General features: G+C 62.8%; 2 protein-coding genes across 2 annotated transcripts in view; both read right to left on the reverse strand.

Moving 5' to 3' along the window:
* The window catches only part of DUSP7 (dual specificity phosphatase 7), a 16,701-nt gene extending 7,429 nt beyond the window's left edge, over nt 1-9,272 (reverse strand). Inside the window, exon 1 of the mRNA XM_006909189.2 lies at nt 9,189-9,272. Coding sequence (XP_006909251.1) covers nt 9,189-9,272 — 84 coding nt within the window. The remainder of the gene's footprint in view (nt 1-9,188) is intronic.
* A 5,946-nt stretch (nt 9,273-15,218) lies between these two features.
* Nucleotides 15,219-22,195, reverse strand: part of POC1A (POC1 centriolar protein A) — a 60,892-nt gene continuing 53,915 nt past the window's right edge. The window contains exon 11 of the mRNA XM_006909159.3: nt 15,219-15,994. Within this exon, the coding sequence (XP_006909221.1) occupies nt 15,896-15,994 (99 nt within the window). The 3' untranslated portion in view covers nt 15,219-15,895. The remainder of the gene's footprint in view (nt 15,995-22,195) is intronic.

Raw genomic sequence — 22,195 nt, forward strand, 5'->3', positions numbered from 1 at the left:
CCTGTGCACCGGGAGATCGGCGCCCGGGCCCTCGCCCAGCCTCACCGCCGCCGCGGGCTTGCCTTGCCCGGAACTGGCTATGACCCGTCCTGGAGGCCCGGCCAAGGCGCCCTCCTAGGTCCCCTATACCCGCGCTCACAGAGCTTCAGGGCCCTACCGTAAAGGGCTGCCCTGGGGCGTTCCGCGCCTGGTATCCCCTCCTCCCATTCACAGAAGCAGAATGTCCCCGGGGATGGAGTGGTCACGCTTGAGCCAAGCTCCCCTCCTGTCAACCCTATTCATTCATTCTCTCAGCGAGTTCATTCAACAAAAGAAAACTGACCGCCTACTACGTGCCAGGAACTGTGTTTAGGCGGTCAGCGTTTCAGGCGACTGCATAGTTCCCGTGACGGCCACAGGCTCCGAGACCTGAGAGGGGTCTCACTCCAGCAGGCCTGATCGGGAATCAGCACTTAGGCGACTGGCAGAGTAGGACGGCCTAGGGCCACGCCACCTTCGGTGGGCAGGGATGCAGAAATCCTGGAAAAGACCAGCCCTGGAAGGAGAGAGCGAGCCCTTTAAGAAAGCTTTCCAAGCGGGGTGGTGACAGGCGCCGAGTGAAGCGCCACGTGACTTTTCCACAGGGGCGGGTAGGAGGGGGAGCGCTCCTTCATAATCGGCTCTTCGTCCCCTGCCTCCTTCCCAACGCACCAATCAACTTTCGCGGTAGGCGGGCGTGCGCCACGCAGATGGCCAATCGCGACCGAAGGAGATGGTGGGGGAGGGAGGTGGCCCGCCGCCGGCTCCACCCAGCGCGGGAAGTGGGCGGGGCCTCCGCGAGCGGCCCGTACCCGCTCCCGCAGGCGGGTCGAAGGAGGTGAATGGATCTGCAGGTAGCGCTGGAACAAAGCGGCTCCACTGGAATGGCGCGCGTGCGCAGGGCCTGCCGCGCTTTTCCTAAGGAGCCGGGCTTGCCTCCCGGCGCAGGGACCTCGTGGCTGGGCCCTACGGTCCGTCTGGTCCGTCCCCTGCCAGGCAGAGTGCCCCCACCTCCCTGGGCTTATATTACCCCTCTCACTCAGCCTCTACCCCTAGCTGGAAGGAGTCAGGATCAAAGGCGCGGGGCGATAGTGATGAGACTTGCCGAAGGAAGGGCTCTGGAACCGGAAGGGTTTGAGCTTTCCGCTGACCCTGAGGCAAGAAGTGGGGCGGCCCTGGAGCAGAACCCGCTCCCCCCAGTCTTCCCTGCGAAGCACAGCCTACCTGAAAGGGTTTCATCTCCCGCCCCAGAGTCTGTCCCAAAGGAGCAGGGGTCTCTCCCACAGTCACAGCTCCAGAAAGACACAGCATTGTAGCCAGAGATCCTCATTGCCCAGGATTGTCCTGGGGTGGCTGGGCAGAGCCTACTTTCCTGGGGTCCCAGGATCTGTGGAAAGAGCCTCCAGAGCCTGAGAAGCCCAGACCCAGATTCTGCCCTGCCCTTGATGATGCGTTGTGTGACCTGAGTGTGCTTCTCACTTCTTTGGTTCTGTTTTTGATGGAGAGTGCTGACCTGGACAGCGCCCAGCCTGTCCATCACAAACCTACCCAGGTGGGTAGGTCCCTTGGCTGGCAGTCCAGGTGCTGGTCGTCAGGGAGGGAGGCAGCACTCAAAAAAGAGGCCTGAGCAGACCCGCAGGGAGGAGACTGGCTGGCCAGTGAATCATTCCTGGGGGCTGGTTGAGGAGCTTCCGCTCCTGGAGTGCCGAATGAGGAGTTAGGCCCTGCTCTCACCAGCGAGGGCACAACTGAAATGGGAACCTTCCCTGTGTCCCCACAGTCCCCGGCCCCCAAGCATGAGGGAAGAAAGGAGGCCCTGCCACCTCTCGCATTAGGTTGTGAGGGCTCCCTCGTGTCTCCCTCTCTGGACTGCTCTATCGGAGTGACACACCCTGGAGGAGGGACCTGTAAGGGTGGGTGGGACTGGAAGAATTCCCCGGGGGGCGGGGGCATCCTCCGGCTGGGAGCGAGGAGAGGCAGGGTTTGGATGAGGACAGAGCAAGAGCATATGGGGAGGGGGTGGCGGTGGAAGCAAAGGGGGGGAGGAGAATTAGTCTGGCCATACGCAGTGCCAGCGGGGCCCTGGGCCCTCCTCACCCCGGTCAGAGGAGAGGCCCAAAGCCTTGGTTCCTGAGTGGAGGCCCTGCCTTCAGCCTTGGACAGCCAGGGTCACAGAGGGCTGCCCTTGGCGTATGTGGGGCAGGGGTGGGGGACAGAACCCTCTGACCTACAAGACCTGGAGCACAGCAGGAACTCACCTGTGGCGAGACAGCAAGAGGCCAGGGCCTTGCCCTGCCACTGAATTTCCTTCAGGGATGCTGGAAGAGGGGACCTGGTGCCCCAGGGGGTGGCCTTGGGGCCAAAACATTCTTCCTCTTCAGGAATCTGCCCTTTCCTGCCCTCAGGGTTCAGGCCCTCCCTCACCTACAGGCCCCAGGAGAGGTGCCCACTCACCAGGGCGAGGACCTCCAGAACAGGTGTGGGCCCCTGGGGTGGGGTGAGGGGGAGCTGGTCTCAGGAGGGTGTGTGCCCCCCACAACACACACACGTGCAGGTGGGGTGTGTCTGAGCTCTCTGAGGGTTGTCTCTCTCCCGCACACCTCCAGGCCTTTGCATATTGGACATGTTTTTGCCTTCACCCTTTGCCGGTCTTCTAGAAAATCCCAGCTCAGGAGTCGCCCTCAGGAAAGCCTCCCCTGATCCTCTAGGCTCAATGAGCCCCCTGCTCCGTGCTCCCGGGACCCCGCCCCCATCTCTATCAGTCACTGTTCAACACCCCCCACCAGACTTTCTCCCTTTGGTCACTCAATGGCATGTCCACCTCCCCTCAAGCCCTTTCCTCCTCCTGCCCTGTCTCATCCCTGTTCACCCAGGTGCCAGACCCAAACCCACGAGTTGGGGCTGCCCTCCCTGACCCGCACAGGGAAGGCGCCTTCCCAGCAGGGCGAACCTTAGTTGTGATGGTGGCATGTTTCATGTGAACTGAGCAGACATGAACTGGTGTGCGCCCCCCCTCCCCCAACACACACACGTCCACATGGCTTGATGACTGAGGAGCTGTGTCACCAAGAACAGTTTAAGCATCTTGGAAGCAGACTTTCCTTTTCCCATTGGTGCCCATGAATTCCTTAGAGATGGGCCACCATGTTTTGAATGGCATATGCCAGGCGGGGAATGGGAGAGGAGGGGAGGAGGGCCAGGCAGTTTGTTGCCCTCCTATCCTAAGAGCCCAGCACAAATTTAGGGGGAGCTCCTGCTTGGTTCCAGGAGGGCAGCTTCCCAATGGGTCTGTTCCACATCCCACCAGGAGAACGAGCTGGGGCTGGGGCCGGGCCCCCCAGCCCATGAAGCCAGCCTCTGCCCAGGGCAGCTCCAGCCCGGAGGAGGTATGCCATCAGAGCCCTGCCTGAGACCCGGACTTGTCCCTAACCCTTAGGACAGCTTCTTCATTATCCCTTGGTGAGTTGCAGTCAGAATAGGTCACGTCTAAGCCGGGCCAGGGCTGGACTGTGAAAGGCCAGGCAACTCTCTTGCCCTGGACAGAACTCCTGGCCATACACACCCATGCATGTACATGTACACCCCCCCCACACACACACATAAGGACACACGCAATGCAGGTGTAAACACATATATACCTACAGATATATCCACATGTGCTCACAGAAATACAAATCCAGACCTATGCACAAGTGCAATAATATACAATACACATGTGCACAATACTATCATATGCACACACACAGACTCTTGTTGGGGTGTCCACAGACAGGGACCCCAGAGGCGTTGTTACAGGAGGGTGTTGCTCTCCTCTCTCAGTCACCTGGGTTGACCCTGCCCTACTGGCCATCGCTGGGATCTCATGGTGACAAATTCTAGATGGAACAGCGGGGGGCTGCTGGGCCCTGGGTGGTGGCAGGATGGCTTGGGGCAGCTGTCGTCTGGGGCAGCTCTGGTGCTGGGGACCCACATGTCTGTTCATTCTCCCCATGTCCTGCCCAGGTATATGAGGCAGAGGGGGTAGGCAGGTGGGGCCCTGGGGAGCAGGTGAGAGATAGGGTCACGCCCAGGAAAATCCGAGAACAAGACGTGGCAGGATGAAAGCCAGGGCCGGGAAGTCGGGGAGCTCCCCGGGGCTGCCTGGAGAAGGGGTAAGGATGGAGACAGCTGGGCCCTGGGGCGCGTCCTCTCCGTTCATGTCCAAACACCTTCGGAGCACCGGCCCTGAGCCAGGGTGTGTGCAGAGCTGTGAGGTGGGACCTCGAGGGGCACTAGACTGAAATAATTCCTTCTCAGCCAGTGACAGCAATCCCCACGGTTACTCACGGAGAGCGTGCCCCTCCCAGACACATACCGAGCCCACTGGGGCCACCTGAGGAGGAAAAATAGAGGACCAACTAACGTTCACCGCTCTGCAATGCTTTGCCCCTGGCAGACAATACTAGTCGATCACAGCACTTTTTCTTATGCTGAACCATCCACTGGCCTCAAAACCCTTGCAAGCAGGCATGACAATGTGACTGACTGGGAGAGAGGGAGATAAACACTGTTTGCTAGTCTCCATTCACAGCCAGAGCACCGATGGCCTGTCCCCACCCCGGCTCACTTCACCCTGACCTCTTCCTGCTCCCTAGTCTATGCCCCAGACTCAGCACCCCTCCTCACACACTTCCTCATCCCCCACCCCCACCCTCTGAAATCATCTCCAGCTTCGGAGGGGCCACCGCGTCAGGAAGCCAGCCCTGCCTGACCTCGGCAGACCTCAGCTGAGCACCCGTGGGGCTCAGCGTGTGCCCCTCTCTAAGCACGTAAGGGCAGTTCAGCCTGCGGGGGTCTGGGTGGGGGGGCGACCAGGCCTTCCTCATGGCTCACTCTCCCTCTATTCCAGGTTCTCACAGGTAGAGTTTCCCCTCAGAGAGACGGGGGTCTGCTGGGTTGGTCACCCGGATGAGTGAGCCTTTCGAGCTCCGCTCAGGGCTGACTCGGGACTGGCTTCTGTTCGGGCACAGAGGCCACACCCCACGATGCGCTCCCTCCTTTGAGGCTTTTCAGATCCCTGGCTCGGGATTCACCCCAGGCTCCCCAGCGAGGTGAACGGAGCGGGGCTTGTCTGTCTGTTCTACAGATGGGAAAGCTGAGGCCTAGGAAGGGGAATGTCTTGCCCAAGGGCCTGGCTCCAGCCCCAGCCGGTTACTCACTTACCCACTGGGCCTGGGCTGAGTCATGGTCGCCCAGGTGATGGGAAGGAAACACACAAACACTGGCGAGTGGGATGGGTGGTCTGGGGGGAGGGTGGATGTGCTCGCCTGGGGCTCCCAGCTATGACCTCCCCCACGCGGGCTTCCTGGGCAGGTGCACACCTGACTGTCTCGAATCGTGTTCCCCTCTGGCCCCATGTCCAGGCTTTGCATCAGCCCTGAGAGGGCTGTCGACCCCTCTGACAGATGGGGAAACCGAAGCCTGTGGTCACAGACCAAGCTGTGCCAGGGGCCTGGGCCCCAGCCCGAGGACCTGGCCTCCTTTCCCCCAGCCCCGGGGCTTCCAGCTGGCTCTCAGGGCGGCTCCGGGCTCCTGCAGGGAGAGGCCCAGGCACAGTCCCTGGAGGTCCCTGGCTCGACCAGCTCTTCTCACGTCTGGGGTGGCGGGGGCCGACAGCATGCGGGGAGACAGACTGGAGGGACCGGTAACGAGAGGGGGCTGCATCGCGCACACGTGCTGTCAGATGCGCTTCCACATCCGCGGCAGGCCCGGCTGACCCAGCCCAGGACCCAGCTTCAGAATTCGTCTTTTCTCCAACATGACCGCACAGCCGAGGCCCTCTGAGCTCTCCCTGGATCATGTCGCCAGCCTCCCTCTCAGCCCCCTGCTCCATCTGCACGGTCCACCCCCCACGCAGCTGCCGGAGGGATCCCGTGAGAATGTGAATCAGACCTGGCCCTCCCCTGGTTCCTGGCAGAGTGGCCCTTGGGGATCTGGACCTGCCCTCTCCTCACCTCCCTGCCACCCCCCAGGGCCCAGGATCCATTGCCCAGGCCCGGCCCCTGCAGCGTCCTGCCTGCTCTCTCGGGGCCTGTGCACTGACCGGTGCCCCCCGGGACCCACCTCTCCCAGCTCTCTCCTTTGACCGCCTTTTCACCCTTCCCCCCAAACCCACTCATCCTGAGTGGGCCCCTGGGAAGTGGCTGAGCCCGAATTGGAACATGGGCCACCTTCTAGACTGTTGTCAGCACGTGGTCCTGTAACTTAAAATGCCATTGGCCACCCCCCACCAAGCTAGGTGATTCTAGAAGCCTTCCGCTTGCATCCCTCACTTGGGCGGCGGCCTGTTCGGCATGACCTGTCCAGAGTCACTGTGAGATTCCGTTCCCAGAGGCTCCGTGCCATGAGGGGATGGACCCCTGCCGCTGCCGTGCCTGGCAGGGCCTCTTCCTGGCCGCGGGCTCGGGCCCTGATTTCTTTGTTTCAGAGTGGCCCCCACTCCAACCCAGGTGCAGCTCATCCTTCCTCCACGGACTGAGCCCAAACTCCCAATCCTGGTGGACCCAGGGGTCCCTAGAGTCCCAAACGTGGGTTCTAGTCCTGCACACCACCACCCTGAGGGAGGGGCTGGCTGGGGGTGGGTGTGGCACAGCTGGAAGCCCCACTTGCTGGCACTGAGGCCTGAGGGGGCCAGGAGAAGCTGCTCCACAGCCCCTGGAAGCCAGGTCGCTGGGTCTGATTTGCTTGGGACTCAGAGGAAGGAGGGTAAGAGAGGGAAAGGACTCAGGGAAGCTCAGGTGGGCCAGTTCGGCCCCCAAGCCATGGCGCCAGAGCCCTGGGCTCACCTCCCCTCCCTCTTATGACACCCCAGGGCTTGTGGGCAGTACCTCATAAGCCCATGCGGGGCTCTGAGGGATGGAAACCAGGGCTTTGGGGAGCAGGGGTCCTTAGCTGCCTGCCCATCTGGCCACCAGGTCACCCTTGGCCTCATGCTCCAAGCTGCTGATCCTTCTGAGGCCACCTCTGCCAGGAAGGGCTTGGGGCCTTGGTGGTTTGAGCCGGGGGCAGAGGGCAGGAGGGCATCTCGGGCAGGCAGTCTCAGCCAGAGAAAAGGCATGGAATAGTGATGGCGTCGGGGGAGAGGGAGTGCCCTGGGTGTCCCTTGCCCAACCAGCCTGTGGTGTTTTGATTAGGAGAGCCAGCGGGGCAGGCTCCTCACAGCAAAGCCAGTCCAGCCTTTGAGGCTGGGAGGGTGGAGGAGGCTGGGAATTCCCGGGGCATCTGGCAGCGGATGTGCCGGGGGCCTGGGCTGGGTCCGCTTCAGGTGCCAGGCCTAATTGCCTCATTAGCATCTGCCTGCTGCCCAGGCCTGTCGGACCTCCTCCCCAACGGCCCACGCTGCCCTGTTTTTCAGGAATCCCTCCTATGAGGCATTGACGGTGACGGTGACAGTAACCACGTGACCATGATGAGGCTGGAGAAATGGCCTGGGAGCTAGCTGGCCTGGTCCAGGTATGAGGTTGCTGGACCGAAGCCTCAGCGCCCAGCCCCATCCCAGGTTTCACACTCAGCGCCAGCTCACACGGACTCAGCGGGCCAGCACCTGCCTGGATCTTCCCAGGTAGGCAGGCCCCGGTGGCAGCACCAGGAAACAGTCTGGGGGACTCCCCTTCCTGACCCGGCCCCACCCAGCCTTACTCCTGCCACAGGGGCACGTGTCCCCAGGCCTGGGAGATGCCTTCTCTGTGAAGATGGGGGTCTCCTGGGAGAGAGGAGGGGTCCGATGGACTTTCAGGGATCCTGGCAGCCCTTGGAGGTAAGGATAGGGTGGACCAGGGGCCAGCTCTGCCTGAGGGCCCCTGCCCCAGCCATGGCCAGAAGACAGCACTGCCCTGCCCCTCATCTCCAGATGGGACAGCCCTCCGGCCGGGGCCCCATGGGCAGCTCAGAGCCCAGGGCTGGTGGAGCTGAGGTGTTGGGAGAGCAGTTTGCTGGAGCCAGAGTCCTCCCCAGAAACCTTCCCAAGAGCCTCGTCTGCTTCCCCAGAACCACCAGGCCCGGCCCAAGAACTCAAGCTGAGGAGCAGGCTGGATTCCCAGGCTATGGCACGACCACATGAGGAGGCCCGACAGAGCTGGGGACAGTCCGTCACAGAACTGGGGGGCCCTGGCGGCGCTTCAGCTGCCCCATCCATAGTGGGGCAACACCTTCTGCCTACCCTAACTCCCAGAGCGTGGGGCAGCCGGGCAGGCTCTACAGTGGGGTTGTCAGGAGGAAGGGGCTCTTTGGCCTAAGGGACTGGGCCCCAACCCTGCCCCACCCCCAAGCTCTGCAGGCAGCCGGCGTGGCCTTGGCCTGGAACACCTACACTAGACAAGGTCAAGGGCTGACCGCTGGCGAGGCCTTGCACTGGACATAGCCGGACAGCCCTACGTGGCCTTCAGACGACCAAGGTGTGAGTGCCATGTGTTTTGGGACAGGGCATAGGTGAGAGGCCTGGTCCCCACGCCGACTCGCCCACCGGCCTCCCCTCTCCAGGCTCATTAATGGAGTGGGCGCAGTGTGCCGTGCAAGGCCGCTGTGAGGCGGTGGGGGACACAGCCCTGCGCCAAGCACACGGCCCCTGCTCAGCCCTCCTGTGCCTGCATAGTGTGGGGAGGGTCCTGGGGGCAAGGCCAGGGAGTGTGGGCAGAACGGGCTCTGAGCAGAGGGGCTGGCCCAACGGGACAGAAAACAGCCGAGACAAAGCAGCTCTTCTGAGCCTGGAGTCGGTGGCGGCCTCGTCCTGAGGCTATTGTGGTGGGGGTGGCAGCACGGACACTCCCATCACCTGGAGCTGGCCCACGCAGGTCCCATCCTGCGGGGCAAGGCCTTGCCCGCCAGCCTCATGCCCCCGACTCTGCCCACCCACCTGCCTGGCCTCCCATGAGGAAGGGAGGAAATCAGTGTCCCCAGCGCCCTGACATGGCTCAAGCATGGTCCTACCTCCAAGCCTTGGCCTCGCCAGCCTCTGCTGCCTCCTGCTCCCCCTTCCTTAGCTGTCACCCCCATTCAATTCCCAGCAGGAAACAGCCGCGCTCGGGCTTCAGGGAGCCTGTCCCAGCAGGGGCCTTTGACCCACGCCTCCGGACCCCTCAGGGCTTTTCCGCAGCGCTGTCCAAAGTGGGGTCCAGCTCGCCATGAAGGCTCACGTGGTCCAGCGCCTGGGAAACGCCATGCTCGCTACACTGCACAGCACAGAGCGTGAAGGGCTCCGGCCAGTCCCGCAGGCACATAGCTGGCTTTGTTCTGTTCGTCTGGCATTTCCCAAACTCCAGTGACCACTACCAGTCCGTGGGACTGTGCCCTCAGCGTCTTTCAGGGAAGGACGTGGCCTTATGTTGCCCAGTGGCTGTTCACACCACGTCTCCTCTCTGGACCCCTCCTTCACGTTTTCGGGTGGGGAGCTGAGAGGGCCACTGAGGTAGCCGCTCAGAGCCCACGCCTTCCTCCGGCACACTCTACGGGCCCTGAGGCCTGCTTTTCACAAACGGGTCCGGCTGCCCCGGTGGGACTCCAGAAGCTATCCGGCCTGGCTCCTGGGGTGGCTCCGGTGATTAAATGGGCGCCGGACAGCAGGCTGGAGAGGAGAGAGATGAGCTGCCGCCTGGCTGCGCTCCCCTACCCGGCATCAGCCAGCTCTTGGCCATGCCCAGCTCCTGTGGTCTCCAGCCCGAGGCTGCACGGGGCTGCACAGGGGCTGGACGGGGAGGCCGCTGCGGACAGGGGCCCGTCCCACGCCTGGCCCGAGTTGGGTTTCGAGCCCCGAGGGTCTCCTAATGAGTTGCACATGCAGCGGATGGGAAGGGGCTGGAGAGGGGCCTGAGAGGGGATTGGAAACATGTGTCTTGGAGGAAGAGAACGGGGAGGAGGGAGGGAGGGAGGGGCAGAGGAGGCGGGAGGAGGGGAAGACTTTACCCACAGAGGTCCTGGGGTGCCACCCCCCTCCCTGCAAGGTTGGCTGCCCGGCTCCCAGGCCCCTGCAGAAGGCCCCAGGCCAGCGGTCTGCTGGGTGGTGGTGGGGAGGGGGGTGGAGATACCCCTGGAGGGCCCACTCGTCTCCTTCCGAAGAAGCCCCAATCCCTGGCCCTGCCTGGCCGAGGCTCGGAGCCACTGGGGGCAGGACAGAGCCAGGTGCGTGGGCGGGCGGGTCCATGGGCTCGAGGAAGCCCCCCGCGGCCGCTTCGGCAGCAGCGAGATGCTCATCAGAGCCAGCCCTGCTGCCCCCACCCCAGCCCATCCTGATCCCCACCTTCGCCCACCGGCTAATGGGCGGGCAGGGAGGCCGGGCATGTGGGTTGCCCACCCCCACTGTCCGGTGGGGGCCGTGCACGGGCCTCCAGATTGGCCTGGCAGCTGGAAGCCGCATTAGAAACAGGCTGTGTGGGAGCCCTGTTGGCATGTGGGGGGCATCTGGTGAGACAGACCTGCGGCGGTTAGGAAGTGGAGCCTGAGGGCCTTACGGGGTACAAGGGGTTCCCTTTCTAGGGGCACCAGTTGAGCCCCAGGTTTCCGGCTGGCCAGCCTGCAGGGCTCCAATGAGGGGGCCCAGCCCTTCCGTCCCCACCTCCAGCCACCTCCCAGGTCGTGGATTAGAGCCCAGCACGGACAAAGCCTGCTTTAGAACTTTGTGTGAATTGTCCGAGCAAATCTTCCCAGCCGCCCCGTAAGGCCGCTCCTGCTCTTACTGCACGTTATGAATGAGGAAGCCGCGGCATAGAGGCGAGATCAGCGCATTCCCGGCAGTGGGAACAGCAGGTGCAAAGGCCCTGGGGCTGGAACGTGCTGGATATGTCCAAGGAGCAGTGAAGAGGCTGGCGTGGCCGGAGGGGCATGCGAGTAGAGTGGTGGGAGGTGGGGGTGGGGGTGAGGATGGGACCTAGGGGGCATCACGGCTGTGGTGAGCACAGCGGCCTGCACTTCGGGGAGGCTGGAGGACTGCTGGGAGGCATGAGCCACTGCACAACTCGGCAGCCTCAGGCTGCTATGTGGAGAAGGGACGGGGCGGGCCAAGGGCAGAGCAGACCAAGCAATGAGCAGGCAGCATCTCAGCAGGTCCTGGCTCCGGGACGGCTGAGTGGTGTGTAGGCCCTCACCCGTCCTGCCCCAGCCCGAGGCTCTCTTCCCCCACCAGAGGGCCCACAGAGCTGAGGCTCCCCAAACCAGAGCATCTGTTCCCAAGAGGAGACTTCAGGCCTCAAAGGGCATAAGCTTCCTCGTGGGGCCCCACGAATGGCAGCTGGAAGCCTCATTCGTGAGCACACCCCTACTAGGGGAGCTGGACCCCACCCTAGGACCAGGGCAACCCTGGGGGAGGTCAGCATCACAGTTCTAGCTGAGAAGTCCCACAGCGGCAGCGTGGAAGCAGACCAGCCCAGGCCTGTGACGGGAAGGTCCGCCGTTTCCAGTAAGCAGCGTACATGAGCTGCTGCCTGGAGGGCCCGAGAGGGCTAACTACACTGCTTCTCCTACTCCAAGTTCAGAGGCTTCTGAGGAGCCAAACCAGGGGCGCTGTCTTGGGAGGAAGCTGCTAGGGGCGGAGCTGGGCATGGGGGAGGAGCTGGCCTTGGGAGCATGATCAGCACTTCCGTCCCAATCTTGGTCCTGACAGCATGTCTTTGGGGCGCCTCTGGCTAGGGTCAGAGTTTGAGGGGCTCAGTGCAGAGTGGGGTGGAGCACCATAGAAGCTTCTAAGAGAGCTGGATGGTTCTAGAAAGACCTGGCCTGGTCAAGGCAAGGCCGTGGGCTGAGCCTGACCAGCGGAGGGCAGGGGCAGGGGCAGGGCCAAGGTCTGGAAGGGGCCAGCTGAGGACAGCATCTGCAGGGAACGTGTACTCTGGGCCAGGCCTGGGACCAGGAGAACGACATGGGCTAGATCAGCGTGGGCCCGAGGTGCTCAGGGACGTCCAGGGCTCTGAAGTCAGTCTTGATCCAAAACTGAGTCCAGGCAGCCAGCTGGGGAAAGATGGATCAGGGACAGGGGCTGGGTGACCCTGACAGCATGGGTCCCCGGTCCTGCAGGCCAGGCCTCTGCCCACTGGGTACCGCAAATGATGCCGAAGTCCCACGGCAGGAACGCACACGTGTGCCTCAAAGAAGCTTAGGGACAGCAAAAGGAAGTCTGGGGATGAGATGTCCTCCTCTGCCCAGGTGCCTTGTCCCAGCACCCAGATTTCTCATGGCGGGTGGGAGAGTGGGTAGGGGCCGAGGTTCCCACCAGGAGGAGCAGCCCTAGGCAGACGGGGCTGGAGGCGGCCTCACCTTAGGGAAAGCACTCCCTGGCCTTGCTCTATAAATAGGTTCTGGGGAGAGTGTTTCCATACGCTAGCTCCGAGGAGGGGCTGGCACAGGAAGCCTCCTAATGGCTTCGCCCCAGGCTCCCTGGCTTGGCTGTGAGGGCCCCACGTCCTCGGCCTTTGTGGGTTTGAGGGGCGGGGGTGAAGCCGGTGAGCCCAGGGTGCCAGGGCAGCCAGCTGGGGTGGGCTGGGGCCCGCCGGGCGACGGGACTAGGCCCGGTGCCTGGGCTCCTCGCAGGAAGTGGACTGGTTCCCCATGGCACTGGGCCACCACCAGCCTGCCGCCTTGGCACGGTGGTTCCCGCCTCAGCAGCCTGGGGCAGGGTGGGGCAGGGGTGCCTGGCGAGAGCCCCTGGGTGAATTTCTAACCGCTTAAATGGCCACACGCCAATTAAGGCTGGAGCCATCAGGCCATCCTGAGCACCTCGTTTAGGAAGATGAAGTTAATGACAGGGAGCCGGGACAACAGGGCCACCATGACTCATGTGCTCTTGCTGGCTCTGTGGGCTGGGCTTCCGGGATTCCGGGAAATCACAAACGCCCACCCCCAAGCCTGTGCCGGCCCCAGTGGTGGCTCCAGTGACAGGGGAAGAGGTGGTCTTGGAGGGCGTGCCTCCTCAGGTGGGGAGGGGCTGCCCTGAGCCCCCGGCCTGCCGGCCTCACTCTCTCCTCGCACTGGGCATGCCCATGGCAGGGGCCACCGGATCAAGTGGCCATAACTCTGGCCACCTAGAAGCTCAGAGCCAGAGGGGCCCTAGGACCACCAGCCCCCATCCCCACTGACACATGGCCGAGTCTCAGCGAAGCAGCCTGGCCTGCCAGAAGTTTCTCCTAGACCCACACCGACCACACTTTCGCTCTGTGTCAGTCACTGCTCTGAGTGCCTCCTGTGCCCAGCAAGACAGGCACTATCTCACAAAGGGAGTCTCTACAAGGTCAGGGAAGTCCTTCAAGGTCACAGAGCTAGCTGAGGGCAGAGCTGGGATTTTGACTCTCAAAGCGACCCCCTGACTCCACTGCTCTGTCCTGCTGGCAGCCTGCGCCCTCGGCCCAGCACCAAGGAGAAATCATGAAGATCATGGGACAGAGGGAGGAGGACAGTGCTGGGTGGGAGGATGGCTCGTGACACCTGAGTCTCTGGACCTCAGGAGAGAAGGGCAGTGGGCTTGCCATGGGTCAGGGCTGGCACGCTGCTTCTCTGTGGCTCGGTCGATCTGCTCCCCTCAGTTTTTCTGGCAGGAAGTGCCGGTTAACCCCGGGGATCCCAAGAATCTGTCAAAGGATAGGTGGAGGATCACAATTAAGTCATGGACACCCGTTCTTTTATTTCACTTTAGGAAATTAGGGCATAAGGGCAGGGAGCGGGGCTTGGGAATTACCACAGAAATGAGCTTCCTGGCAAAAAGCCCCCACCCTAGCCTCATCTTCCCAGCCAAAAAAGAGATGCCTGCAGATTGGTTTCCTGGGAGCTCAGTTACCAAAATCCAAAACGAGAGACTGTGGCGGGGCCAAGGCATGTGCACTTACAGACGTGGCTGTGGAGCTGGGCAGCGGGCCGGGGACTGAGCGGAGCCATCGGGGAGGGCTGGCAGGAGGGGACCGCAAGAAAGGCCCCGTCACAGGGTCCCCAACCTCACCCACCAGCTAGAGCCCTCCCAAGCCGCATACTGCTCCCCTGCCCGTGAGGGGCCCCTGGACAGTCCTGCCTGCCACCAGCCCAGGCTGTTGCACTGTTCCTGCCCTGCTGTCCCCAGCAAGGGACATCATCTGTGTCTGTGGAGATGACTGTGCCGTGGGCTGTCTGCTCACATCACCAGAGCCCCGAGCCCTGGGACCTCCAGTTCCAAGTCTGGAAGCCATGACAGGGCAGCCTAGGGCTCGTCGGTGTCAAGACAGCCAGCGCAGGAGAGGATGGCAAGGCTGGCCCCACAAGCTCTGTTCCCACTGAACAGACTGGCTTAGGGTTGCCCAGACTCTCCCTAAAAGCTCCAGGGATGGAGAGCCCACGGCCTCCCAGGCAGCTGAGGGCCTTATCTGCCAATTCAGACCAGCCTCACCTAAGCTGTGGGGAGCATGCCATCGACAGCAGGCCCCGCGGTCCCAGTGAGGCTGGTAGGGGTGGGAAGCGATGGGCCTCGGTTGGGTACCTGCTGTACTGGGGTGGTGCAGGCCTACCTCATAACCACCTGGAGAGGCGGCTCTCACCACCACTTAACACAAGAACGTAAGGTTGTGTCACCACGTTAAGGTCACGCAGCAGTCCAAAGGCAGAGCCGGGGCCCTGACCCAGACTGCTGCTCTCTCCCCACCCAGCTGGAGGAGGCAGCCTCCTGGATCAGGACACAGAACAGGTGTGTTGTCGGCCCAAGCTCCCAGGCACTCGGGCTCTGTCCCACCTGTAAGCCGCAGAGGCCGGGGCCCTCATTAGCAGAGTGGTACTGACAGCTCCCCGAAGATCTAACTGGCCCTCTGGCCCCAGGGCAGGGCAGGTGTGTTGGAGGATGAAACCCTCCCTGGCTGGCTTGTCCCCCAGAAGCCAAGTGCGGACAGCATGGATGACACCTGGACATATGGAAAACACTTGCCTGGGTTTCTGCACGGATGCAGAGGGCGGACTCCGGGCACCCTCGTGAGCCAAGGGAAATGCAGGTGCCTGCAGGTCCCAACCTAACGGGCCGAAGGAGCCACTGGGGCCAGCCAGAAGGGGGTGACAACGTGCAGGGGCTCGGGCTGTCCCTGCTCCCCTAACACCCGAATGGCTGCAAACAAGGTGTCCTGGGCTTCGGAGGTGACCCTGGCAGGGCCCTCCCCGGTGGCCATTTTCGTTCTCACCGTATGGGCCCTCGGCAGTGGGGGCGCCAATGAGGCCTCACTCAGAATGTGCCATTTCTATGACAAGCTCGATAAAGTCCATTTTAATTTTCAGGCTCCTTTGCCCTCGCACACACAGAAGTCACCCAGCCCCACATGGAGTAGAACCCAGACCCCTGCAAAGCCAGAGTGCTTGTTCCTGGGTAACATGCAGGAGACGACAGGCTCTTCCCAGCCATTAGAGCCCCGGGCTCTGCCTGCTGATGCGCCTTCCTCCACCAGGGACAGGAAGGCTGAGTGCTGCCAGTGCTCGGATGGGCCCGCACTGTGGCTTTTGTCAGATTCAAAGAAAACTCCCGGTTTAACCATCCAGAGCAGTCTCTGTCTAAACTGAGGTGGCTGGGAAACCAGTCACGTAGCAGAAGGGAGGACAGACCCTAGGTGGCTTGGGGCTACGTCCTCAGGGGGCACTGCAATCTCAGGGCTCCCTAGGACTCCGAGGTGGCTCCTCTTCGTTACACTAGACGTGGTCCATTTTGCACGTGCGGCCGCAGATGGGGCCCCATGCTGGGTGAGGAGCCTCCAAGCTCGGCCAGCGGGGTGGGGCAGACTGCGCAACCCCTGGGCTCGGGGTGGGACGTGATTCCCAGAGCTGAATCCCCTTGATTTATTTACTCGATTCCCACAGTACAAACCCCCAGCCTGCCGCCGCCCCCCCGAATCGACAGAGCTCCTGATTCTTGCTCCCCTGATCACGGTGCTGCTCTCTGCATGATTAGCTGCTGGTTCTCCAGACACTGCTTCAGCTTGTCTTCCGTCAGCGTCAGCCGCTGCTCCAGGATGGAGACTGTCTGCAAAATAACGGGCGGTCCAGCTCAGAGGGGGCAGGGGTCACCAGGTTGCCCTGGGGATGCCCTCAGCCAGTCCTGCTCAGCCGCCCCTGCGTGCTGTCCGAACGCCAGCTGTCGGCTCTGCCCACCCGGGGTCCTGCCTGGCCCTCTGGTGGCTGTTGGGAGAGCCTGTGCCTTTATGTCCACTCCTGCTGGCTCTGAACAGTTGTCTGGTGTTTGTGGGTGGGGGTAAGGCCCTGAGGGAGAGGAGGCAGCAGGTCCCACAGCCCTTGGTCACGCCCCTGGTGGTCTGCCATACACAACTGGACACCGGCAACCATCTTCATTCCAGAGGTGAGAACGCTGCACCCACGGATGACGGCACCCCACCTAGGTCTACGCCTCGGCCCTTCGCCTCCACACCTGAAGGGGGTTCCAGGGCTGGGAGGTAAGACCCTGAGCCCAGGAGGGCCTCTGCCTCTCTGAGTCCAAAGATAGCCACTGCAAGGATGTGCCACCTTGGGGTGAGGCCCTGACTCCCCAGCTCTGAGCCCATGTTTCATCCGCAATGGGAAAGATGAGACTGAGCTTGCGGCGGTCCCAGAGGCTGCGAGGTGAGTCAGCATGGTGCCCAGCTCGTTAGCTTGCCCATGTTGGCCACTGTGACAATGCCTGTCATCACACTGGCTCTTGGAGGCCGAGCCCTGGCTCCCTGGCCTCTCCCGCACACCCAGCACAATGGCTGGCCTGTGGACCTGGCCATCTGGCCTGCCAAATGCCCCAGCTGCTGGGGCTGTATGTGCTCTGTGGGCCAGGGCCAGCCTTGCAGACATGGCTCACGGACAAGGCTGCGGGAACCTGCCTGCCTCCTCCGGCCTTGGCCAGTGTGGCAGAGGGGCAGTGGTGTCTGGAGCTGTGTGCTCCCAGAGAGGGGCTGGCCCACTGCCCTCAAGTGCTCCCCGCATGGCCTGCCCCACCCGTCACAGGCTCCCCCTGCCCTCGCAGCCCTCACTCAGCCTGACCCACGCTGGCTATGACCGCTGCGCTTACCACACACGACCCTCGCCGAGGGCGGGCTGAGCGCCTCTGCATGCCAGGCCCACACTGGGCGCTGGGCACGATCGCTGTGAACAGGGTCAGATAAGAAACACGACTTTCTATTAATTCTCCCCATTTGTCTGTGGGCTCTCCCGAGTCTTGCCGCCTCCCCTGAGGCTCCGTGGAGGCCCTGGGCCTCGGTCCAGTGGAAAGTTTCCTTCCGTGCATTTAATGAAACGCTGAAACATTCTGGGACGGGTTTCCCGCCAAGGCTGCTATAAAGTCTCACTGCGTCCCAAACCACCCAGCCGCCACGAGGCTGCTCCTCCTGGCGGCCTCTCCTGGCTGAGCCGGCCGGGGCCGCACAGGCTCGGAACCCCAGGCCACAGGACAGGGCCTGGGAAGCTGCCGCCCGCGGCGTGGGGCTGCACCCCGAGAGGCAGAGCTGAGCTGGGACAGTCACCCTCCCCCGCGCCAGCCAGCTGTGGAGGGGGCTGCATCTCATAAAAGTGGCAGTGGAAGCAGCCCCCACCCCCCGCCGGCCCCCGGCCGTTCCTAGACCAACAACTGGCCGCTGTGAAATGCGCGCTGAGCCAAGCTCCAAAACCATTCTTCGTCCAGACTTTTTCCGATGGCCCCGGACTCCGGGCCACGGTGGGGGAGCCAGCCTGCTTCTCTTCTGCCCCCTCCCCCTAAACATTTCACAGGGGCCGATTTTCCACGTGTGGAGGCAGTGGGTGCGGGCCCATGGCAGCACGAGGCCGTACTTCAGCCCGACAGAAACAGGACCATCATATGTGTCAATACAAAGTGTCTAAACAGGAAGGCGTCACCCGTTTCCCACCCGGACCCCCGAACCGAGGGTGCCAGGGTGCCGACCCAGTCGGGGCCTCTCCTCCAGGAGCTCTGAGGGGTGCTCTGCAGCATGTTACAGACCAATGGGTTTAAACAAAGCCCACCCCCCCCACATCCTGAGCTCCCTGCTGCCCTCCGGCTTCTCCCCTTCCCAGCCGAGCTTCTGCAGGAGCCACCCTCGGCCCCCAGCCTCCTCTGCCAAGGTGCTGGGTGGCAGCCACCAGCCAGGGGTCAGGCCCACCAGCTCTTCCCCGTCCGTTCTGATCCCCTCCCCACTCCCACCCCCCAGCTGGAAGGACGGGCCGGAGAGGGGAGGACACGTTAGGATGTCTGTCCAGTGTCCTCTGCTTCACAAACTGTCTTAATGACCCTCCTCCAATCAGGCAGGACCTCGGTTCACAGGGAGTGGCGCTCCCTGACGGTGCGTGGACGCTGGGACCCCTGGTGATGTACCTTCCTCCACCAGGACAGGGTGTCCCCAGGGACGGGAAGGCTCGGGGTGGCCAGAGCCCAGGCCACCACAGTGCCACAGCACGTCCTGGCCCCGGGACCTCTGGGAGGGGGAGCGCCCGGGAAGGGTGCGGGCTATGGGACGTCTCCAGCGAGGGCTGCCTCCCTCCCGGGCCATGCGGCCTGCTTCGTAGAGTGAACCTCACACCTAGCGCCCTGGGTCCAGCCCTGAGGACCCTCCTCCCACCACATGGAGCCCGGAAACGAGGAGGCCAAGGAGGAGGGCGCCAGGGGATCACCTCCGCGGTCTGAGACCACGCTGCCCGGTGCGGGCTCGCCTTCCTCTGTTCAAGGGCAAATGAGAACTGACTTTCCCGCAGCCCCTTGACCCACAGGCCTCCCACCTTAACTCTGTCCAGAGGAACAGGAAGCAGAGGTCGCAGACTCCCAGAAAGTCCCCAAGGGTGTGCAGGCCAGTGACAGGTGCCAGTGACGGAAATGGCCCTGCCTGACACGGAGCAAAGGGAGAACGGAGAAAGGGCCGAGGAGGCTGGTCCTGGCCGAGGAGGCTGGTCCTGGCTGCGGGGCAGGCAAGGGAGCCAGGAAGAGGGCCCACCTCCCGGAACGCCTTCAGCTGGGGTCCACACCCTCCAAGGTCGGCCCCTCCCTCTGCTGGCCTGGGAGACGCTGGGCTGCTCCTGCCCCCTCCCTGTGCCATGAGGCAGCCTCCTCCCGAGTCCCCTCGGAACCTGGGGGGTAGAGCACAGACTTGGGGGAGACCAGTGGGAAGACGGAGAACCGGGCTCTGGGGGGGTCATCCGATGGTTCTTGACACTGCTGTGGGGGCTGCTCTTGGCAGGTGACGTTCACGGAGCGCTCACGGTGTACCTATGCTCTGTCCCCACTGAGCACACATAAGGGGAGACCTGGCATGACTCCCCTCCCCCCACTCGCTCCAGCCATGAGACCCCAGGAGATGGTCTTGTCCCCTGGCCCCGTGCCCAGACTTGAGCAGCCCAAGGAACCCGTATGTCTCTGTTCTACTCAGTGTCGGCCACCGTCTGTCCTGCCAGGCCACCTGGCCTGGTGGCTCTGGAGTAAATGAGCAGCAGTGGGAAGGCATATCCCTTAGGGTCCCCGAGCGGCCCCCTCACACCCTCAGGCCACTGTCAGAGACAGTCCCCAGGGCTTAGGCACCCCCAATCTCCAAAAGCAGTCTCTTACCTGGCTAAACATTTAGGTTTGGAATTATCACAAAAGTCGTGACTTTGAGCTATAAAAGGGCAATGTTATAGGGACCAGAAGGACATGCTGGCAAGGACTGTTCACTGACACGCACCGAGACACCACCTCACCACCTTCACTTTAGGCGTTTTCACTGGGGTACAGCACAGGTGACCAGCCCCACGACACACTGGAACTCGCTCAGGTCGCTGCTGGGTGCCCCACCCTCACGAGACGGAGCTCGACTTTAAACAAGGCACCTCCCCCCTGAATCCGACCCCATGCTGGGGACTGTCACCACTTGGCCAATACTGTCTGCCTCCCAGGGCCACTGGGGAGCCCTGTGGGGTGAGGTGAGAGGGCACCCAGAGGTTTCATCTTCAGAGTCACACCTGTCAGAGGGGCACTTGTTTCTGAACCACCTTCTGCTGCTCCCAGCAATTTCCAGGAAGCCACGGACCTTCTCATAGAAATCTGTGCCCCCGGCCACAGCCCCGTGTGCGCTGGGTGTACTCTGCTGTTTCTCTAGAGCAAGGGCTGGCACCCCCGCCTGCTGCCCGCTCTCGTAAATGAGGCTCTGCTGCCGTGCCCACTGCCTATGATGGTCTAGGGCTGCCTTCTGGCTACACTAGCAGGTAGGGCAGTTGGGACAGAGACTCGAGGCCGCAAAACCTAGAATATTAACTGTTAAGGAAAAGCTGGCCAGCCGCTGCCCCAGACTGTTCACTCACCTGGACCCTCCCCACGCCAGCCTGTGCCAGGCCCGGGTGACCGTGGTGCAGACGGACTCAGCTGGGCCCAGGGCTGCGCACCGGTCTGAGGACGTGAGCGCTGAGCAGTCGCACAGACAGCGGGGTGCGCTGGGAGGCGTGGCGGGGTCGGGGAAGGGGCCCCGGGAAGTGAGAGTGCGCAGAGGCTGGAGTTCGCCAGGCTAGGAGGGGGCTGGGCCGAGGGCTCAGAGTGAGCAAAGGCCCCGAGGTGGGAGGGAAGGTACAGAGCAGGAGGGAGAGACCAAAGGAGGCTCGTGCACAGGGGTGAGGACAGGGACCTCCGAAGAGGCAGGAGATGGGCCGGGCCCTGCAGCCACGCTGGCCAGCCTCGTCCTCAGCATCAGAGCAGCGGGATGGTGCGGGGTCCCAGGCCGAGCAGCGATGAGACCCTCGGGCTGCTAAACAGGGATGGTCTGGGCAGTGGCTGTGGAAGGGTGAGATGTGGGCGAGAGAAAATGAGAGGGGGCAACTGTGGCTTGGACGGGACGGGGCAAGGCAGAGCAGTGGACAACCACAGGTACCCAGGCGGCATGAACCGCCACCACCTGGTGACGAGTCAGATGGGGGACAAGAGAGGACAGATGCTCCCTGAGGCCAGAGCACAGAACCAGGACAGGACGGGCCTGCCGGCAGGGAGAGGGACGGCTCCAGACCGGGCAGGCTCGGAGCGAGGCCCCGAGAGGGTCAGCTTGCATTTCCGAGATCACCCTCACCGCTGGGGGCGGCCAGGGGACCTGCGGCGGGGGTGGCGGTGGGGGGGGTGTGAATCCACAAGCCATGGACACTAGAGGTGGGCTGAGGGCTGCGGATGAAGTCACTGGGTGACGCCCCCGAGATCCGCTGGGAAGCAGCTTCAGTGGGCAACAAGGAGGGACTGACCAACCCCGGGGACCCAGCTGCTTCGGGAGAGAGACACCGTGACCTGTCTCCCACTGCAGCAACGTTAACTGGGTGAGCGGCTTCTCTCACTCACAGTTCAAGACGTGTAAGACGCTTCATGTAACACCCTGAGGAGCCTTCTGAGTGACACAAAAAAAACCGCGTTTATTTTTAGTCCCCGAAGAACTATGGTGATGCCCAAAGAAGTCGCACCGAATGCCAGTCCTCAGTGACATGTTCGGCCCCCATAGCCCCCACTCCAACTGGGAGAGCACGCGGCACGGGGGCGTTCCGACAGACCCCAGCGCTGAACCTCGCTGCCTCAGGTGGCTCTGTTCCCAGGTGTCTGTCGAAGGCTGCCCGTGGGGCTCTGGGACCTGCAACAGTGAGCCCCACACCCACACGGTCTCCCGCATCCACCAGTGGCCCAATCCAGTAAGTCTGGGTGCATGAGTGGAACAGAGTCTGGGTGAGAAGCCTATGGCATCAAATGTGGTGTGCTTCTCTGCTGGCCTCAAAGGTGACCGAGGGTGACCCTCCACTCCCGACGGGTGCAACAGGGACTCGGGCATCTGAGGTACTGTGAGACCAGGGTGGGCTTGCAAGGCCTCTGCCTGACGCCACAGTGGCTCTGATATTCCTGTGGGCTCCACGTGGGTCCAGGGTGGAGGGCACATGGCGGAGGTGAGAGCTGGGTACCCCTGGGAGAAGGAACCCCACTCGGAAGTGGCAGGACAAGTCAGAATGAGGACAGGGCCGAGCTGCCTCCTGGAGCAGTGCAGTCCCACGGTGTCCACGTCCCGTGCCCTGTCCAGTCACACCGTGGCACTCTCCCTGGGCTCAGCAGCCCTTTCCATTGTCCCCTGTTCTCCTTTGGCCACCTAGTTCCCAGCCCCCCGCTTCCTCGCGGCCCGACCCCCCTCTTTCAGCCTCCCAGGACTCTTCCCGGCCTGCGTCCCTCTCGAGGTGGGCTTGTCCTGCACGCGCCCTCAGCTCTCTCCCCCAG

The sequence above is a fragment of the Pteropus alecto genome, unplaced genomic scaffold (genome assembly GCF_000325575.1).
Source record: "Pteropus alecto unplaced genomic scaffold, ASM32557v1 scaffold53, whole genome shotgun sequence".
NCBI classification, from domain to species: domain Eukaryota; kingdom Metazoa; phylum Chordata; class Mammalia; order Chiroptera; family Pteropodidae; genus Pteropus; species Pteropus alecto.